General features: G+C 39.2%; 1 protein-coding gene across 1 annotated transcript in view; it reads left to right on the top strand.

Annotated features, from left to right (window-relative positions):
* Window positions 1–15,498, top strand: part of PLPPR5 (phospholipid phosphatase related 5) — an 87,338-nt gene that overhangs the window by 71,452 nt on the left and 388 nt on the right. The window contains exon 4 of the mRNA XM_048220474.2: window positions 6,995–7,171. Coding sequence (XP_048076431.2) covers window positions 6,995–7,171 — 177 coding nt within the window. The remainder of the gene's footprint in view (window positions 1–6,994; window positions 7,172–15,498) is intronic.

Raw genomic sequence — 15,498 nt, forward strand, 5'->3', positions numbered from 1 at the left:
ACATGTTAACTGCAAATGCTCAATTACTGCACTAGCTAGTGGCTACCATTGGACAACATAGCTCTAGGATTTCTCTTCCATTATTCCTTTGCCTTACAGAAGGATGGCCCGTAAGAGAAGGGCTGACATCTCCCCATCTCCGTTTTCCCCAGGTCCTGGCAACCACCACTCTATTCTCTGCTTCTATGAGTTTGACTTTTTTTAGACTCCACATTTGAAAGATCATGCAGTATTGGTCTTTCTGTGCCTGGATATTTCACTTAGCATAATATCCTTTGGGTCATCCATGTTGTCAAAATGGTAGCATTTCCTTTTTTTTTTTTTTTTTTTAGGCAGAGTAGTATTCCCTTGTATATGTAGTCTATGTATCACACGGAGGTTTAATGTTCAGCAGTGGGACTGCAGTTAGCAATACTGTATTGTATACTTAAAATTCGTTAAGAGGGCAGGTGGATCCCAAGTGGTCTCACCACACACATACACACAAAATGGTAACTGTGATGTAATGGATATATTAACTAGTTTGATTGTGGTTTGATTACTTAATAATGTATACATATATCAAAACATCAAGTTGTATACATTAAGTATATACATTTTTTATTTGCAAATTATACCTCAGTAAAGGTTGGGGGGGGGCTAGGAAAGAAATGAGCCAGTATCAATCAAAAAGGAAGACACTATTTAGTTTTAATAATCAAATCTCTTTTTGTCAAAAGAGAACAGGAATTTCTAGATCCCAAAACTACCTTTATATACCGAAAACAAAATTTGAAGATCTGAGTATCATGAGCCAATAATAGAACACAAGATATAATGTAAGAGGTGGTACCGTCAACCTAGGCGAGGAGAAGCTACATTTCTGGGCCTGGGAAGTGGGAAGATTGGAGGAGAGCAAAGAGCAGAATAGCAGATGTGATCATTTCAGTGAACACCCTGAGGTTAGAAACTCTGAGAAGGAAATTAGTCACCAGATAATAGAAACTCCAGAGACGTTGAAGAGAATGCAGAAAATAGATGGGCTTTACCTCATTTCTGGCTTGAAACTGGAAGAATTCCACCTCAGTGCACCCCAAGAGCAGGTAGGGCACACAGCAGAGAAGATGGGTGTGATGGGAACCAGGGGACCCTGCAACAGAGCCGGAGAGGACAGGCAGCCCATCAGGGGTTAGAAGGAAGACGTGCTGGAGATTCAGAGGATTTTTATAGCATGTGAGCCTAGATGGAACAAGTCTGCGTGGGTTCACAAGGACATTAGTAGTGACTGTCAGTAGGGCATACCGTGGAGACCAAGTGGGAGAAGCATAGGGCTGTGGAAGCCAGCAGAAATGAAGAGGTCACTCTGTAAGACAGCCCTGTGGCTGCTCTGAGGTTGCCTCCCCACTTGGGCAGACCTCCAATTGGACCCCAGTGCCATTTTGCCAGAAAGGGAAGAGTGAGAAACTGAGAACAACTGACGGCTTATTAAGCATTCCTCCCTCCCCTATTCTGTTCCTGTTCAGTCTTGGATGGATGCTCGTGATGAAGTTTAGATCAGTTATGGAAAATAAAGTAGCTGTGTGCTCTATACAATCTAGATGGCAGTGTATAAAACTTATGACTTCAATATACTGCTGTTTATTGCACTGCCCCCTCACAGCCCTGAAAGCTCTGAATTATGTGACCACAAATCTGTCTGGTACAAAGTCTATGGTCTTTCCTCTATTGTATTACCTCCCATCACCACTCTGTTACACAGCCTATTAGACATCTTTACATTGCTGTTTGGCAAATCTATGAATGTAGCTAAGTATGGATACAACAGTAAGACTTTCAGGACACTGTGCAGCTGACTTAATAAATGAACCTAAAAGATGGTGTTCAATGTGTCTGTACCAACTTGCATATAAATCTCTAGTGGAGTGCCATGAAGCTCTATGTCTGATGCTGTATGGAGCTAACGAGAAGCTCAGAGAAAGAACTAAGATGATAGATGTCATCACGAAAGTTCAAAATGGTCTTGACAGGGTGAAATATTATTTTGAAAAAAAATAATGAAGTTTGATTTTTTTTTTTTTTAGTAATCCCAGGAGTTCGAAGTAGGGGAATTTGCTAGGGCATCAGTCCATGAGAGGAAATCACAAACACTCTGACCAGTAGTGCTACGGAGTTATTGAAAAACGAGAACCAAAAAACTTATTCCTTTTTTAGACTGTATTAATCAAAACAGTCAAAACTTGGAAATCAGCCTAAAGATGACCTAATTGTAACAAAATTACAAAATACAGATCCATGAGTAAGACCATAGGGTGCAATCCAGAAAAGTTACAGTTATACTGTGAGCCGGGGGGGCTTCATTTCAAACTCCACATTTTGGGAGGAGGACTAGAGTATGTCAAAAGCACTAGAATGTCACGTTGCTGAGGAATCTGGCCACTGAGTTATTTCTATACTGATGGGTGCAATTGAGGTCAGTTAGTCTGTAGGAAAGACGAGGCAAAGGATAAGAGTAGGTGGCAACCACCTGCAAAGAAACAATTAGTGGCTGTCTTTAGACAGAGAACTTAGAAGAAAGAAAACAAAAACTGCAAAATGGCATCAGGAAAAGGTGAAAGTAGCATAAAAACAAGAGAAGGAACCAAGTTTTCCACTAGCTCCGCCACGATGCTACCATCTACCTAATGACCCCCATGCACTAGGCGCCATCTTCACGATCACACAGCACAGTAGGTCCTGGGCTTCTGTGTTCTTCAGCCTGGCCCTGACCTAACCCCTGCAGTTACCCGGCACTCATTGTGGGCCAAGCTCTGTGCTGAGAACTTTCCCTGTATTATGTCTTCAGTCTTTTCAGTACTGTGCAGTGATGCTTTCATGATCATTTGCATTTTATACATAAGGAGACCGAGGCTTAAACAGATTGGATAACTTGTCTACATGAGTGGCAGAGCTAGGAATTAAACCAGATCTTATTGGTTGCAAAGTGGATGAGCTAATCATTAAGCCACAGTTATCTCCTCCGTAGTTAGGATCAGTTTTACAAATCCCCGTACATTTCATTATCCACACACTGAGCCGATATTGATTGAAGGTAGTAGTTTTCTTTTGACACCATGACAGATTACCACAAACTTAATGACTTAAAATAATCCAAGTTTATTATCTTGCAGTTCTGCTATTCTAAAATCCAACATGGGTCTCCCTGGGATAAAATCAAGAGTTCAGCCCGGTTGCTTCCTTTCTGGAGGCTCTAGTGGAGAATTCAGTCTTTGATTTTCCCAGCTTCTAGGGTCTATCTGAATTCCTTGGCTTGTGGCTCCTTCCTCTGTTTCATAGGATTCGTGCGTGGGCATCGGAAGGAGCTATATTCTTCCTATGCTGGGTGCCTCCCTTGTACCAGGTATTGTTCCAGGCAATGTGAGGTAGACAAGGAGGAGAAAGACAATAGCGAGCAAACAAATCCATATGCCAGACAATTTGTGTGGCAAAAGCAAAAAACAATATAACCATCTCAGTAGCTACAGGAAAAGCATTTGACAAAATTCAACAGTCATTCCCCCGCACTTCCCCTTTGCTGGGAACTCTCATACTCATCTTTCTGGATCTCACCTTAGATGTCTCCTCTTGAAGAAACGGTTTCAGGTGTATAGTCAGTGCTTAACAAACACAACTGTTTGCCTGTTTTTATTTTTATTTACTTATATAATAGTATTTTAAAATCATACGGTGCTTTCTCAACTTACCCAACAGACGGATGTTTATTATCACAAGTGAGTCAGTTCACATTCTGAATACCACGGGCATTGTGATTACATTTTAGTAAAAGCAAACAAGTAAGCAAAACCCCTTTGTATGTGTGTCAGTTGTTGTATATATTTGTATAAGTGAGGAGAAAAGTGTGGAAGAATATATACCAGGCTGTTAGTGGACAGCGGATGATCAGCTTTGGTTTCTGCATCTTTGTGCTGATAAATACTCACGGACTGGATGAACAAAGACTGCTAATAATGGTTAAGTAATGAGAGGGTTCTGTAAGGTAATGAGCATCCACTGACCCTTGAGGACTGAGTGGATACCATCTTGCTCAAATCATACACTTCTGTTTGTTTTATTTTAGCTACATTTTGACATCTGGTTAACCTAGATGGTTTCATAAGTGAATTAAAAAACCAAGAGAGCATAAATAATCAATTTCTGTACTGTATCCAACTTGCTTAATAGATTCTTATGCCATAATTTCCTCTTTTGCAAATTAGGAATAATAGACTTTCTGTAAGAATAACACAATTAGACTGGTTAAAAGGCACTTATATTCATAAAGTACCAAATAGTTGTCGAGTGTAAGTGAAAACTCTCTAATTTTTCTTTTGTGACATCCATGCCAACTGATTATGCTCTGGAAAAATATATGATAAGGTGCAGCTATGATCTGCCGTAAAGTTGAATGTATTTGAACAAATGTCACCCTTTTTCCATAACCCTTAAAATTCAATATTCTTCCTTTCTGGGTCTGGACATTAAGGGGATCTGGTGGAGGAAGAGCCAAATCCCAGGCTATTCCTCATATAGAAGCTTTTTCATGAGTTTGCATTGTGGCCAGACTAGATCTTTGGGCTCCTTATAACCAATGCTTGAGTCATTAAAGAACTGGAAGAAACATTCAAAAGAAACTTCAGAATCATCACCGAAGCTTATAGATTACTCTAAGCCTACACAACTTGGACAAGTATCTGAGATGGCCTTTGAGGATGAAGGGGAAGATAAATGCTTTCCAAAAGCAAATAGATTCTGTGGGAGATTTTCCACACAGACCATACTTGTATTACTTCTTATTTCTCCCTAACAGCAGGGTATAGATGTAGCCTCACTCTGTGATACTACAGCAGCCGTCTTTCTCCTCTCTTTGATTTCAGCTCTCTTACATTCACTGATACTCAGCTTCTGTTCATTGGCCATTTTCTCCATTCAAGAAATCAATAGAGAAGAGAGAGTAAGAGGTGCTTTACTTCTCATTTACATCTCTCCATTCTCAACAGTACCACCCCCAACAGCCAAATTGTGTTTTCTTCATAATAAGCTTTATCTTGATTCAGCTTTTTCCTCTATAAAATAAAGGTAATGATGAGATCTGACTTATACAGTTATTTTGAGAATTTAATAAGATAATGTACGTAAGATGCTTAGAACATTGCCTTGAACAGCGATCACTCATTAAATCAAAACTATAATGAATATTAGCAATAATAATACTCTTCAATTATCATTCCACATTTATTTTGTGGACAGGGTATGCTTAGAGTTCTGACAGATGTGAAGAAATGCAAAAGCCAGAAAGAATTAATTGACCTTATAGCTGTGTTAAAGAAAATCTCACTAGCAGCCCAAATTTCACTCCCTATTCATAGGCACTAGTCAGATAAGGAATTACTCCATTAGATACGTCCCTGGCAACCTGAAGTGGTGTGATGCCCCTGCCTTGTTATTCGTGTGGCCAGAGCTCTTTAACACCTCTCAGAATGGCAGAAACAGGATTTTCTTTCTCTCATCTCTTCTTGTTCCCCCCTCACGTATACTTATCTTTCGTCACTGAAATTATTCAGCTCTTCCATACCCAGGCTTAGAATACCCAGATCACAGGCCAAAGATGAAACAATTCAGCTTCCCCCCCACCCCCACCTGGACTATTAGGACTTGAGAGAGATGGGAAAAGGCTAGAACTTGGATAGATGGAAGCCTTGTATCACATGGGCTGTTTAAATATTCATGTGGCCTCTTCTGGCAGCTAACAGGGCTGCAAACTTTGCCCAGGAAAAAAAAAAAAAGAGGGGGGGTGATAATTACTGAATTTGATAGCATTCTGAAGTGGCTATTGTGAAGGAAAAACTTAAGTGCTGGTTTTTGGTTTAATCTCTCAGGCAAATTTTTTTTTTTTTTAATTCAACGCAGGACAATAAGCAAGTGATTAAATGCATTTCTAAGTTTTTTTTCTGAGCATGTCATGAGTTTTAGATACCCACTGACATTAATACCATAAAAACGTATTGAACTGTCAAAGCCACCTCCTTTATAATTACTTTACTAATGACTTGAAATATTAACGGACACACTACCCTTGCAGTCAACAGCTTTGCTTATGTAGTAACACAGGTTTAAATGATCAGCAACTGAGCAATAGAATAAATCAGAGTGGGAGAAAGACCAAATTATTCTTGAGCGTGGTGGCTGGCAATGAGAGGACATCATTTAGTGCAATCAGTTGGCGCATATATATATATGCTCTTCATTAGCATATGTGAAGACACCAAAAATGTAGGTATCTATTCATTGTTTTGTTTGTTTTAAGGAGACATTTCCCCTGATTATAATTAAGTTTTCTTTTGTTGTTGTCCTAATTCTGGCTGATAAAATTTAATTGAAACAAAGTAATTTCACAATTTCTGAAACAAGGTAAAAGCAAACCTTGTCGCTGCACTGAACCTCAAAGTCCTTCCTCAAAGTACTATCTATTCAGTGAAAATGAACTTTATTTTTTATAGTTACAGTCACAAGTTCTGACCTATCAATTATGCAGCCCCCCAGGATGGCATATTTGTATGTAGGCAAATGTAGGCATTAAAAACATTCCTTCATCAGTTTGCCCCTTCTAACACTAGGGATCTAAGATATCAATTCAGAAAAACAATAGGTACATTAATAGCTAAATATTAATAGTTTAATAGGTACATTAAAAGTTTTAAAAAATCACTTGGCATGTCAGTGCTCAGTGTTTCTAGATGATTCATATTACATAAGAATTGGCCATTAGTAAATAACAGGTAAGTAAAATTAAATAATCACCATTCTTAAATTCTACTTCTAAGAAAGGTCCTTCAAAAAATTCATAACTACAGTTAATTATTTGAACGCCGTAGGAATAGATATGTCTATAAATATATATGTGTACATATATACAAATATATTGGATATATATCAAGAAAATAGCTTCATGAAAAGTTTTATTTTTCATTTACTGTTTCAGATGTACATTACCAACACAATCAAAGCCAAAGGAACAAGACTTGCTAAGCCTGTTTTATGTTTGGGCTTAATGTGTTTGGCCTTTCTTACTGGACTCAACAGAGTAGCAGAATATCGAAATCATTGGTCGGATGTGATAGCGGGCTTTCTGGTTGGAATATCTATAGCAGTATTTCTGGTAAGTACAAATTTATTTGAATTTCACTGCATTTTTAGTTAACTTCTATAATCACCTACAAGAAAATACAAGTGTGAATTACCGGGTTTCTCTACACGTGATGTAGCAAATGATAATATGTATATTTTAAGTCATTCATTTCTTCTTCCTTCCTCATTTATTCTGCCTAAAGGCAAATTTGGGAATGAAAAATGTATAAATTCTACACTTAAAGGTGAACAAAATATTTTTGTGTAAAATGGAACAGGGCTAAAACACTCAGTCCTCGTTGGATAGTTTTTAAGACTAGGTTGCTTGGGTATTTTAAAAATTTCCTCAGGTCACTTTTCATCCCAGAGTATCTAGAGCACCCCAAAGACCCCGGGGCGTCAGCCTAGTACCCTCCATGTACCGCCATGTCACAGCACCTGCTAAGAGGTAAACCTTATTTGAGAGATGAATTGGTTCCCTTCAGTAACTAAAAATCCGTGGATGGTTTCCAAGACTATACGTAGTGATTTCTAATGAAGTAGGCAAGCCGTCTCTATTCCTTTTATAAAATCTCCTGGGAATACGACTACAGGTTTCGGTTGATGGAAAATATATTTTAGTCTGGCTTTAGAAATAATCAATCCATTATAAGTTTGAGTATATAACATTTAACCCAGATGGAAAATGTGCAGACTATAAATCAAAACATATTTTTGCATTGACACATTATAATAAGAAACAACACTTTATTTCCATTTTGATTGCATTTAAATTGCTTCTCACGCTTAACTTCCCCTCTTCAGCTCCTTTCCCTAGTTCATAACCAGTAAGCAAAAACTTATATGAACCTTTCCGGCTACCAATTTGCATGCCAGGCATTTTAAATAAGCTATGTTCTATAGAAGGTCCTGTGTAGACTGGTGCATATGACCTCACCCCTGCCCCAGGCTCTGGGCTGTTTTCTTCCTGATGTCACTCCCTCTGATTCCCCGGGAGCTCGGGCCCATCTCTCTCCCAGAGACATCTTATGGCCCCAGGAAAACTGGGACCCAGGCTCGGGCCAGAGCCTTTTCCTTTTCTTGACTCACCACAGATGAAGCACATTGAAACATTTAAAACAAAACAAGACAAACACCTTACATAAACCCTAGGAAAAGAACAATCAAAAGGGAACATTTCAAAGCATTCGTGTCAGATGTAACTGTGTTTCAGCTCCCTGGGTCCAGAGCGTCTTCATTGGTATCTATCTCATCAGTCTTTCTGCTTGTCTTCCTGTAGCTGTTGTCAACTTCCCTTCACTTCCAGCGAACATCCTGACAAAATCTAGAACAGTAATATCTTCCCAGTCACTTCCTCATCTGAGGACCATGTGGTGAATGAGTTGGACTATGGATTCTCCCTTGGGCTCAAGCCTCTGATTATGCATATTCAGAACATTCCACAATGGCCCTTCAGGCATTCTCGCACACCTGGAAAATGACCTTCTGAAAAGGTCACGTGAAAATAGTGCTTTCACTGTAATAACTAACCAAACATTTGTGCATTCATGCACAACTATTTCCGAGTGTGACTGCCTACAGGTGCCAGGCACTGTGCCAAGAACAGAGGATGCAGGGAGGCTCAGATAAACTTGATCTGTCTCCTGGGGGTTTACAGTCTGGTTCAGAGGTCGGACAATATAGGTAATTCCCTCAACTATACCCTTCCTCTCTTCCTTCATAACAGAAGCATTTACTGAGCCCCTGTTATAATCCAGGCACTGTGCTTGGTGCTGCGGATTAAATACATGAAAAAGATACAGTCCATGTACTCAAATTGATCATAAGATAGACACAAAGAGTTTTAGAGAAGGTTAAATGTAGTGATATTGGTTTATATACTCAGGAGATCTCTGTTGGGACTAGGGACAGTCGGAAAGGGGAGGGGACACACAAACTTGAAAGGTTTGTAAAACAGGGAGGTCTAAGGTGGGGCATAAGGAATGAGGGCCAAAGAGCACAGTACGCAGAAGCAATACAAAATGCTTCCTAAAACAGGCATTTCTGGAGCCCTTAGTATATTGTAGGTCTGGGCCCAGCGTGCACACGTGGGGAAGTGGCATTGTGGAATGGCACCAGGCATCCAGTGTGAGGGACAAGAGTGGGACATAGAAGAACACAGGGGTAATTATCCTGAGTGGCCGTGCAGGTTAGAATAATCTGGGCTTTTTTCTTTTCTTTGAGAGCCACTGTCAGAGTTCAAGTGAGTTAAAGCTGGTTGAATCTCAGCTTCTTCGTTTACTCAATTTGTGCCAGTCTGCAATTTACCTCATTTGTGCCATTACCAATGTACCTTTCCGAGCCTCGGTTCTTCCTCATTAAATGAGGCTAATAACAGCCTCCTGAAAGCTTATAAGGACTTAAAAGTTTAAATGAAATAGTGTATTTTCAATGAATGGACACATGAATGACTGAAATAAGTTCCATAAATGATAGTTTGCTTCCTTTCAGCCCCTTTTACTGTATGATACAATTTGTGCCTTGAAAATAGGTTTGCTGGAAAGTAAAACTCCAGATGAGGCTAGAAGAGGCAAGTGGTGCAGAACCAGGGCAATAAGATGGCACAAATCAGGCCTCCGTGGGCACAGAGAGAAGAGAGGGTATCCGGGAGGTCTGTGGAGATGAAATGTTTGGAGCTCGATGGCACACTAGGGGTGACAGAGACAAAGAAGAGGGAGCAATCCGTGATGGTTCCCGGGCTTCTCATTTGGGCAAGTAGAACATTTATTCTGAGCAGCGACTACAGCTCTGGCTTGCAGTATCTTGGGGTGTCTCCAATTATCCTGCAGGGTGTGCAGAACTCTGAAATGGTTCCAGAATAAAATGAGCACTAACGTACTCCAAGACTCTGTGTCTCGGTTAAAGGCATCCACATCCCCCAGTCACCCAGACCCAATGTCTAGCATCTGCCTTTGACTCATTCTTCTCGTTCATCCCCCACACACAGTGATTCATCTGGTCCCGGTGTATTTCCACTACAAAATGTCTCCTCCACATTTCATATCTTGGCCATTCTGACCAAAATGTATACTGTGGGACTGTACTCGACTTTCGAGATTAGTGCTTTTCCCTTTCTTCTATCTCTGGATTTCTAACTGCCTCCTCACTCAGACGCTCCACATACCTGCCATTCTGCCTCTCTTCTTTAGAACATAATCCATTGCTAATAACAAAACAAAACAGAAAACAAAAAACAAAAAACCCTCATTTCTGCTGCATTAAACCCAGATACGTCCACTGGGCTTCTGGGATCGTCAGTAAGCTGGCTGCACTCTTCACAGCCAAGTTTATTTTCCCTCCTTCCTTGCAGTGGAATCCTATACTATGTATCCACTTGGTTTCCTTTCCCTCACAGAGGGTTCCCTTCCCCTCACAAATCCTATACTATGTATCCACTAGGTGTCCTTTCCCCGGGTTCTATCCGGCGTTTATGTTTGCCCCAGCGAGAAAGCCCATTCCTCTATATTTTAGAGAACAAAACAGGGGTCTGGGAGCCACGTGAACCTAGATTTGAATCCTGCTTTTGCCACAAGCTGTGTGTGTGACCTTGAACAGGTCTCTTCATGAGGCCTCCCTGACCTGTATTTAAAATTCCTTCCCCAAAGAATCCTTTCCTCATTCCCTATACCCTTGCCTCCATAGCATGTTGCGACTTTTTTCCCCCGAGATTATTTATTTATTTATTTGAGAGAGGGAGAGAGAAAGACAGAGAGAGAGCACAAGCAAGGGGAGAGGGGGAGGCAGAAGGAGAAGCAGATTCCCCACTGAGCAGGGAGCCCGATGTGGGGCTCGATCCCAGGACCCTGAGATCATGACCTGAGCCGAAGGCAGACGCTTAACCGACTGAGCCACCCAGACGCCCCAGCATGATTCAACTTTTAATAAACCACCTACAATATATTTTTTTTTTGCTGTCAAACCCACTAGAATGTAAGCTGCACATGGAGAAGGAAAGCATTTATTTGCTTTCTTCACCGTGTACTCCCACTATGCAGTACGGTGCTTGGTAGATAGCGGGTTCTCGGGAAATACTTGCGGGATGGATGAGTGAATGGGGAACTGTTTTGTTACTTCCCAGAGCTCTTTTGAGGGTTAAGTGAAATCCCGTCTGTAGTAAGCGCAGTTGAGTGTGTGGTGCAGAGAAGGTGCTGGATATCGTGGTCCTCACCTTTGATGACTACTCAGATCCTTTTTGCACTTGAGATTTTGCTCAGGCAAGTCCCAACTTGCCCAAGAAGTGTCCCTGATTACCTGGTTCTCCCCTTTTTCCTGAATTTCCACTGCCCTCACAATCTGGCCTGTTATATTCTAATGAGGAGTTATATCCTGTGCTGTTTATCATTCTCATCTCATGAGCATTTTCTTTAAAGTTAGAGAACAGAATCTCCATGCTTAAGAAAATGCAAACCAAATACCAGTTGAACAGTAGTTGTAGATCGGTTAGTATTATTTAACAAATATATGCTTAACAAATGTATGCTTCAAAGTGTTTCCAAAAAAGATGCCCAGGGTCAAGTCGAGTAGTTCAAGTTTACTGAGCCTCAGCAAGAACTTGTCGTGTTATCATATGTAATATAAAAACAGTAAGAGTTATTTGAGTAGTCTTTACTATATTAACTCAATCTTCACAACAGCACGATGAGATGTGGTTATTAGCATTCTCATTTTTCAGGTAAAAGAAGCAGGTCTAGTTATATTGAGTTATTTGCCCAGGCTCACAGTGAGTAAATCAGAGAGCCTGGCATTAAGGCCTAGCCCTGTTTGACCTCCGAGAGCCTATACACTTAGCCCCAAGCAATACAGATGTTTTACTTGCTACAAGTGAAGAGGGAAAATGACCACAAATAGATCAGATTAATTTATTATCACCACTGGCAAAAGAACACAAAAATATATGTGTAATGGTACCTTATTATTGTCATTTTTGTAGGACAGGGTAGAATTATACACATGGAAGCCATTAATGTAAAAAATGGAATATTTCAGAGGAATGTCACTTTAAATTATATAGGAACATCAGAAAATTTGAGAATTCTCGGCCTGGACACATCCTCATTCATTAGTCTATCCAATCACTGTGGCACTGGGAATATAATGGTGAGCAAAAAAGAAAAGAGAGAGAGTCTCTACTTTCATAGAGCTTACAGGGAAGCTCTCTAAAGAAGAGATTCACATCAACCAAACTATTATGCAACAGATGTATAATTTCATTAGAAATAGGTGCTTTGATGAATAGCATCAGGGTTGTGTGATCAAACAAACAAAAACAGCCTGGGGCCAGAGAAAGCCAGTGAAGAAGTGATACTGAGATGAGATACCACAGATAAATAAGATATGCTGCCCAAAGAGTGTGGAGTTGAGTATTCCAAACAAAAGGCAGTGAAAGGAAAATACAGAGAAGGAAGGCTGCAAAGGTGGGCAAGGTTTACACTGTAAGAGAAATGGGGAGCCCAGCCACAATAATTTGAAGAAGGCTGAGATGATCCAAGTTGCATTTTGGAAAGATCATTCTTATGTCACTGTAGAAATGGATTGGACTTAGGGAGACTTTAGAAAGCTAAGCAGGAATCCAGGCAAGTGGTGGTGATTGCTTAGTCTTTGGAGTTGGTGGTGGAGATAGAAGCAGCAGGTATAAGAAATGAAAATTTTTAGGAAGGAAAATTGAGTAAATTGAATGACTGGTTGTGTATAGGAGGTATAAAGGATAAATCCAAGTTTTCAGCCTTATGCCATTAGAGGAGAGGGCATGTGGGGACTGTTTTCCTGAGAGGATCCAGAAAAAAATCAAGCTTTATAGTGGGGTCAGGAGATAGGCAGATCTTAGGTTTCACTTTGAACATTTGTTGAATTTTTCCTATCTTTGACAAACAAAGGAATGGACTAACTTGATAAGATATTGCAACCTGTTCCCTTACAAATTAAGAAAACTCAGACTAGAGGACTATCCAAGAACATATAGCCTTGGGATCAAAAACCAAGCCTCTTGCTTTTACCTATGAGCATTTTTCTTTTTTCTTTTTTTAAGGTTTTATTTATTTATTTGAGAGAGAGAGAGAGATTGAGAGAGAGAGAGAGCCAGGGGAGGAACAGAGAGGGAGGGAGAAGAAAACTCCATGCTGAGCATGGAGCCCAATGCGGGGCTTGATCCCATGACCCTGAGATCATGACCTGAGCTGAAAGCAAGAGTCAGACGCTTAACCAACTGAGCCATCCAGATGCCACCCCCGCCCCCGCCATGAGCATTTTTCTAATAGGAAATCAGTTTCATACTTGTGAATGTTAGCAGGCAAGACTTGTTAAATATTTGAATATGGTTCTAAGGAAGATTTGGCAATTTCCTCCCTTATAATTTAAATAATAACAGTAATGAAGAATAATCATTATGCTAATAGATACTATTTAATGAATATCTACTATCTGTTAGGTGTTTAAATAGTTCGCATATGAATTCTCAGCTGCTTCAGTGGTGTTGTCCTAACCCTCAATTAAGACAAAGAGATAACTGATACAACCTTTCAAAGAGTTTACCAAACCTAAATTATACTAATTTCAGAAGCCCATATTAACTCTAGATGAACTCTTCTTCATCTCGTGACTTCCATACATCTACGTACATAGTTATTTCATTTCAACAAATTTTGCTTCACAAGAATTTGTAGTAATTTTTTTCATCGGCCTAATTTTTCATTAATTTATAATATTAATGAAAATGGAAATATGTGTGTACATTTCATGAAGTCATTGTGGAAACTGCTTGCTTGTTATGTTGCTATTGGCTAAAATTCTTGACTATATACTTCGTACTATAGTCAATGGTCAGTTGGCAAACTATAGCCCTTAGGTGAAATTTGGCCTGCTATCTCTCTTTTTTTTTTAAAGTTACACTGGGACACTGACATGCCCATTCATTTACGAACTGGCTATGGATGTTTTTACACCAAGATATCAGAGTTGAATAGCTGCTGTGGTGATTGTATACCAGCAAAGCCAAAAATATGTACTATGTGTCCCTTACAGTCAAAATTTACTGGCCCTTTCTATAGAGCAATCACTATTAGTCTTTTGTGGAGTCATCATTTGATACTAAGTTTATCAAGTACCCATCTCTAAGCCTGTATCATCCCTTACATTGAAGATCTTGATGGCAATGATAAAGTTGATGGATCAAATTATCAGGATTTGATCTGTGCTTCTGATCCATAATTATTCAAGGAAATGGAAGGATAATAAGTATTCCACAGCTAGAGAAATATTTTTTCTAAGATAAAGTCTCATAATATGTGTTATTATTTTGTAGATTTATAAATTTTATGTAAGAATTGGAGAATAACCAAGATCTAATTGGCCCTTGAAAATATTCAGTAATGAGCCCTACTAGAGAAAAGGCTTTCCAATGGAGCATTTGTGAAAATCTACAATGTAAATGTGTAATTATATATTAAGCATTTATCTTTTAAAAATGAATGGTAGGTTATAACTGCAAGTTCTCTGTTTTGGCTTGATAATAGACTATAAACCCAGAAAAAGAAGGCTCAAGAATATCTTATCCACTGCTTAATATAAGCAAATAATAACAAGTAATTTTCCTGTGTTGTTTAATTCACTATTTCTTAAAATATGATTCACCTGCATCAGACGCTTCTAGAATGTATTTCAAAAAAGTGGCAACTCCTAGGCCCCATCCTTCATCTACAAAATAAGAATCTTTAGGGGAGGGCTTAGGAATATGCATTTTTAACAGTGCTACGCCTCTATTTTTATGTAACCTGCAGTATGAGAACCTCTGGCTTTGTTCAAGTGCTGTCACCTACGGGATATAATCAGTTGAAACAAGGGTCAATTTCCTTTATGTAAAAGGTCTTCTATTTCACTGGTAGCCCCGGTAAGCTATTGTTGAAATGCCAAGTATACATGGGGTACAATAATGAACAATAAACTAGGTTAATGAAAGGGATGCTACTAAATTAGAAAGTGCCAATTGTAGAAGGGTTATTATGAATGTAATGATCTGGAAGCAATGCAAATAATTAGCATTTAAATTAAGTTGTAGGTTAGCCACATTAAGGAAAGGTTAGCTTGCTATGAATTTTTATAAGGCTATGATGTTATGTATGGATTGATTTGAACGTTGACTACAACCTAATTTAATGAAAATTTGGGAATAATGAAATTGTCATTATTAACTGAGCTACACATTATTTGATACATTTCCTTGATCTGGAAATAACTATTATAACTATTATAATTTATACAAGATAAACCTGGATGTGAAGTTATACATGTAATACTTAAGTAATTTTAATACTTTTTTCCATGATC

This window comes from Ursus arctos, unplaced genomic scaffold (genome assembly GCF_023065955.2).
Source record: "Ursus arctos isolate Adak ecotype North America unplaced genomic scaffold, UrsArc2.0 scaffold_12, whole genome shotgun sequence".
NCBI lineage: Eukaryota > Metazoa > Chordata > Mammalia > Carnivora > Ursidae > Ursus > Ursus arctos.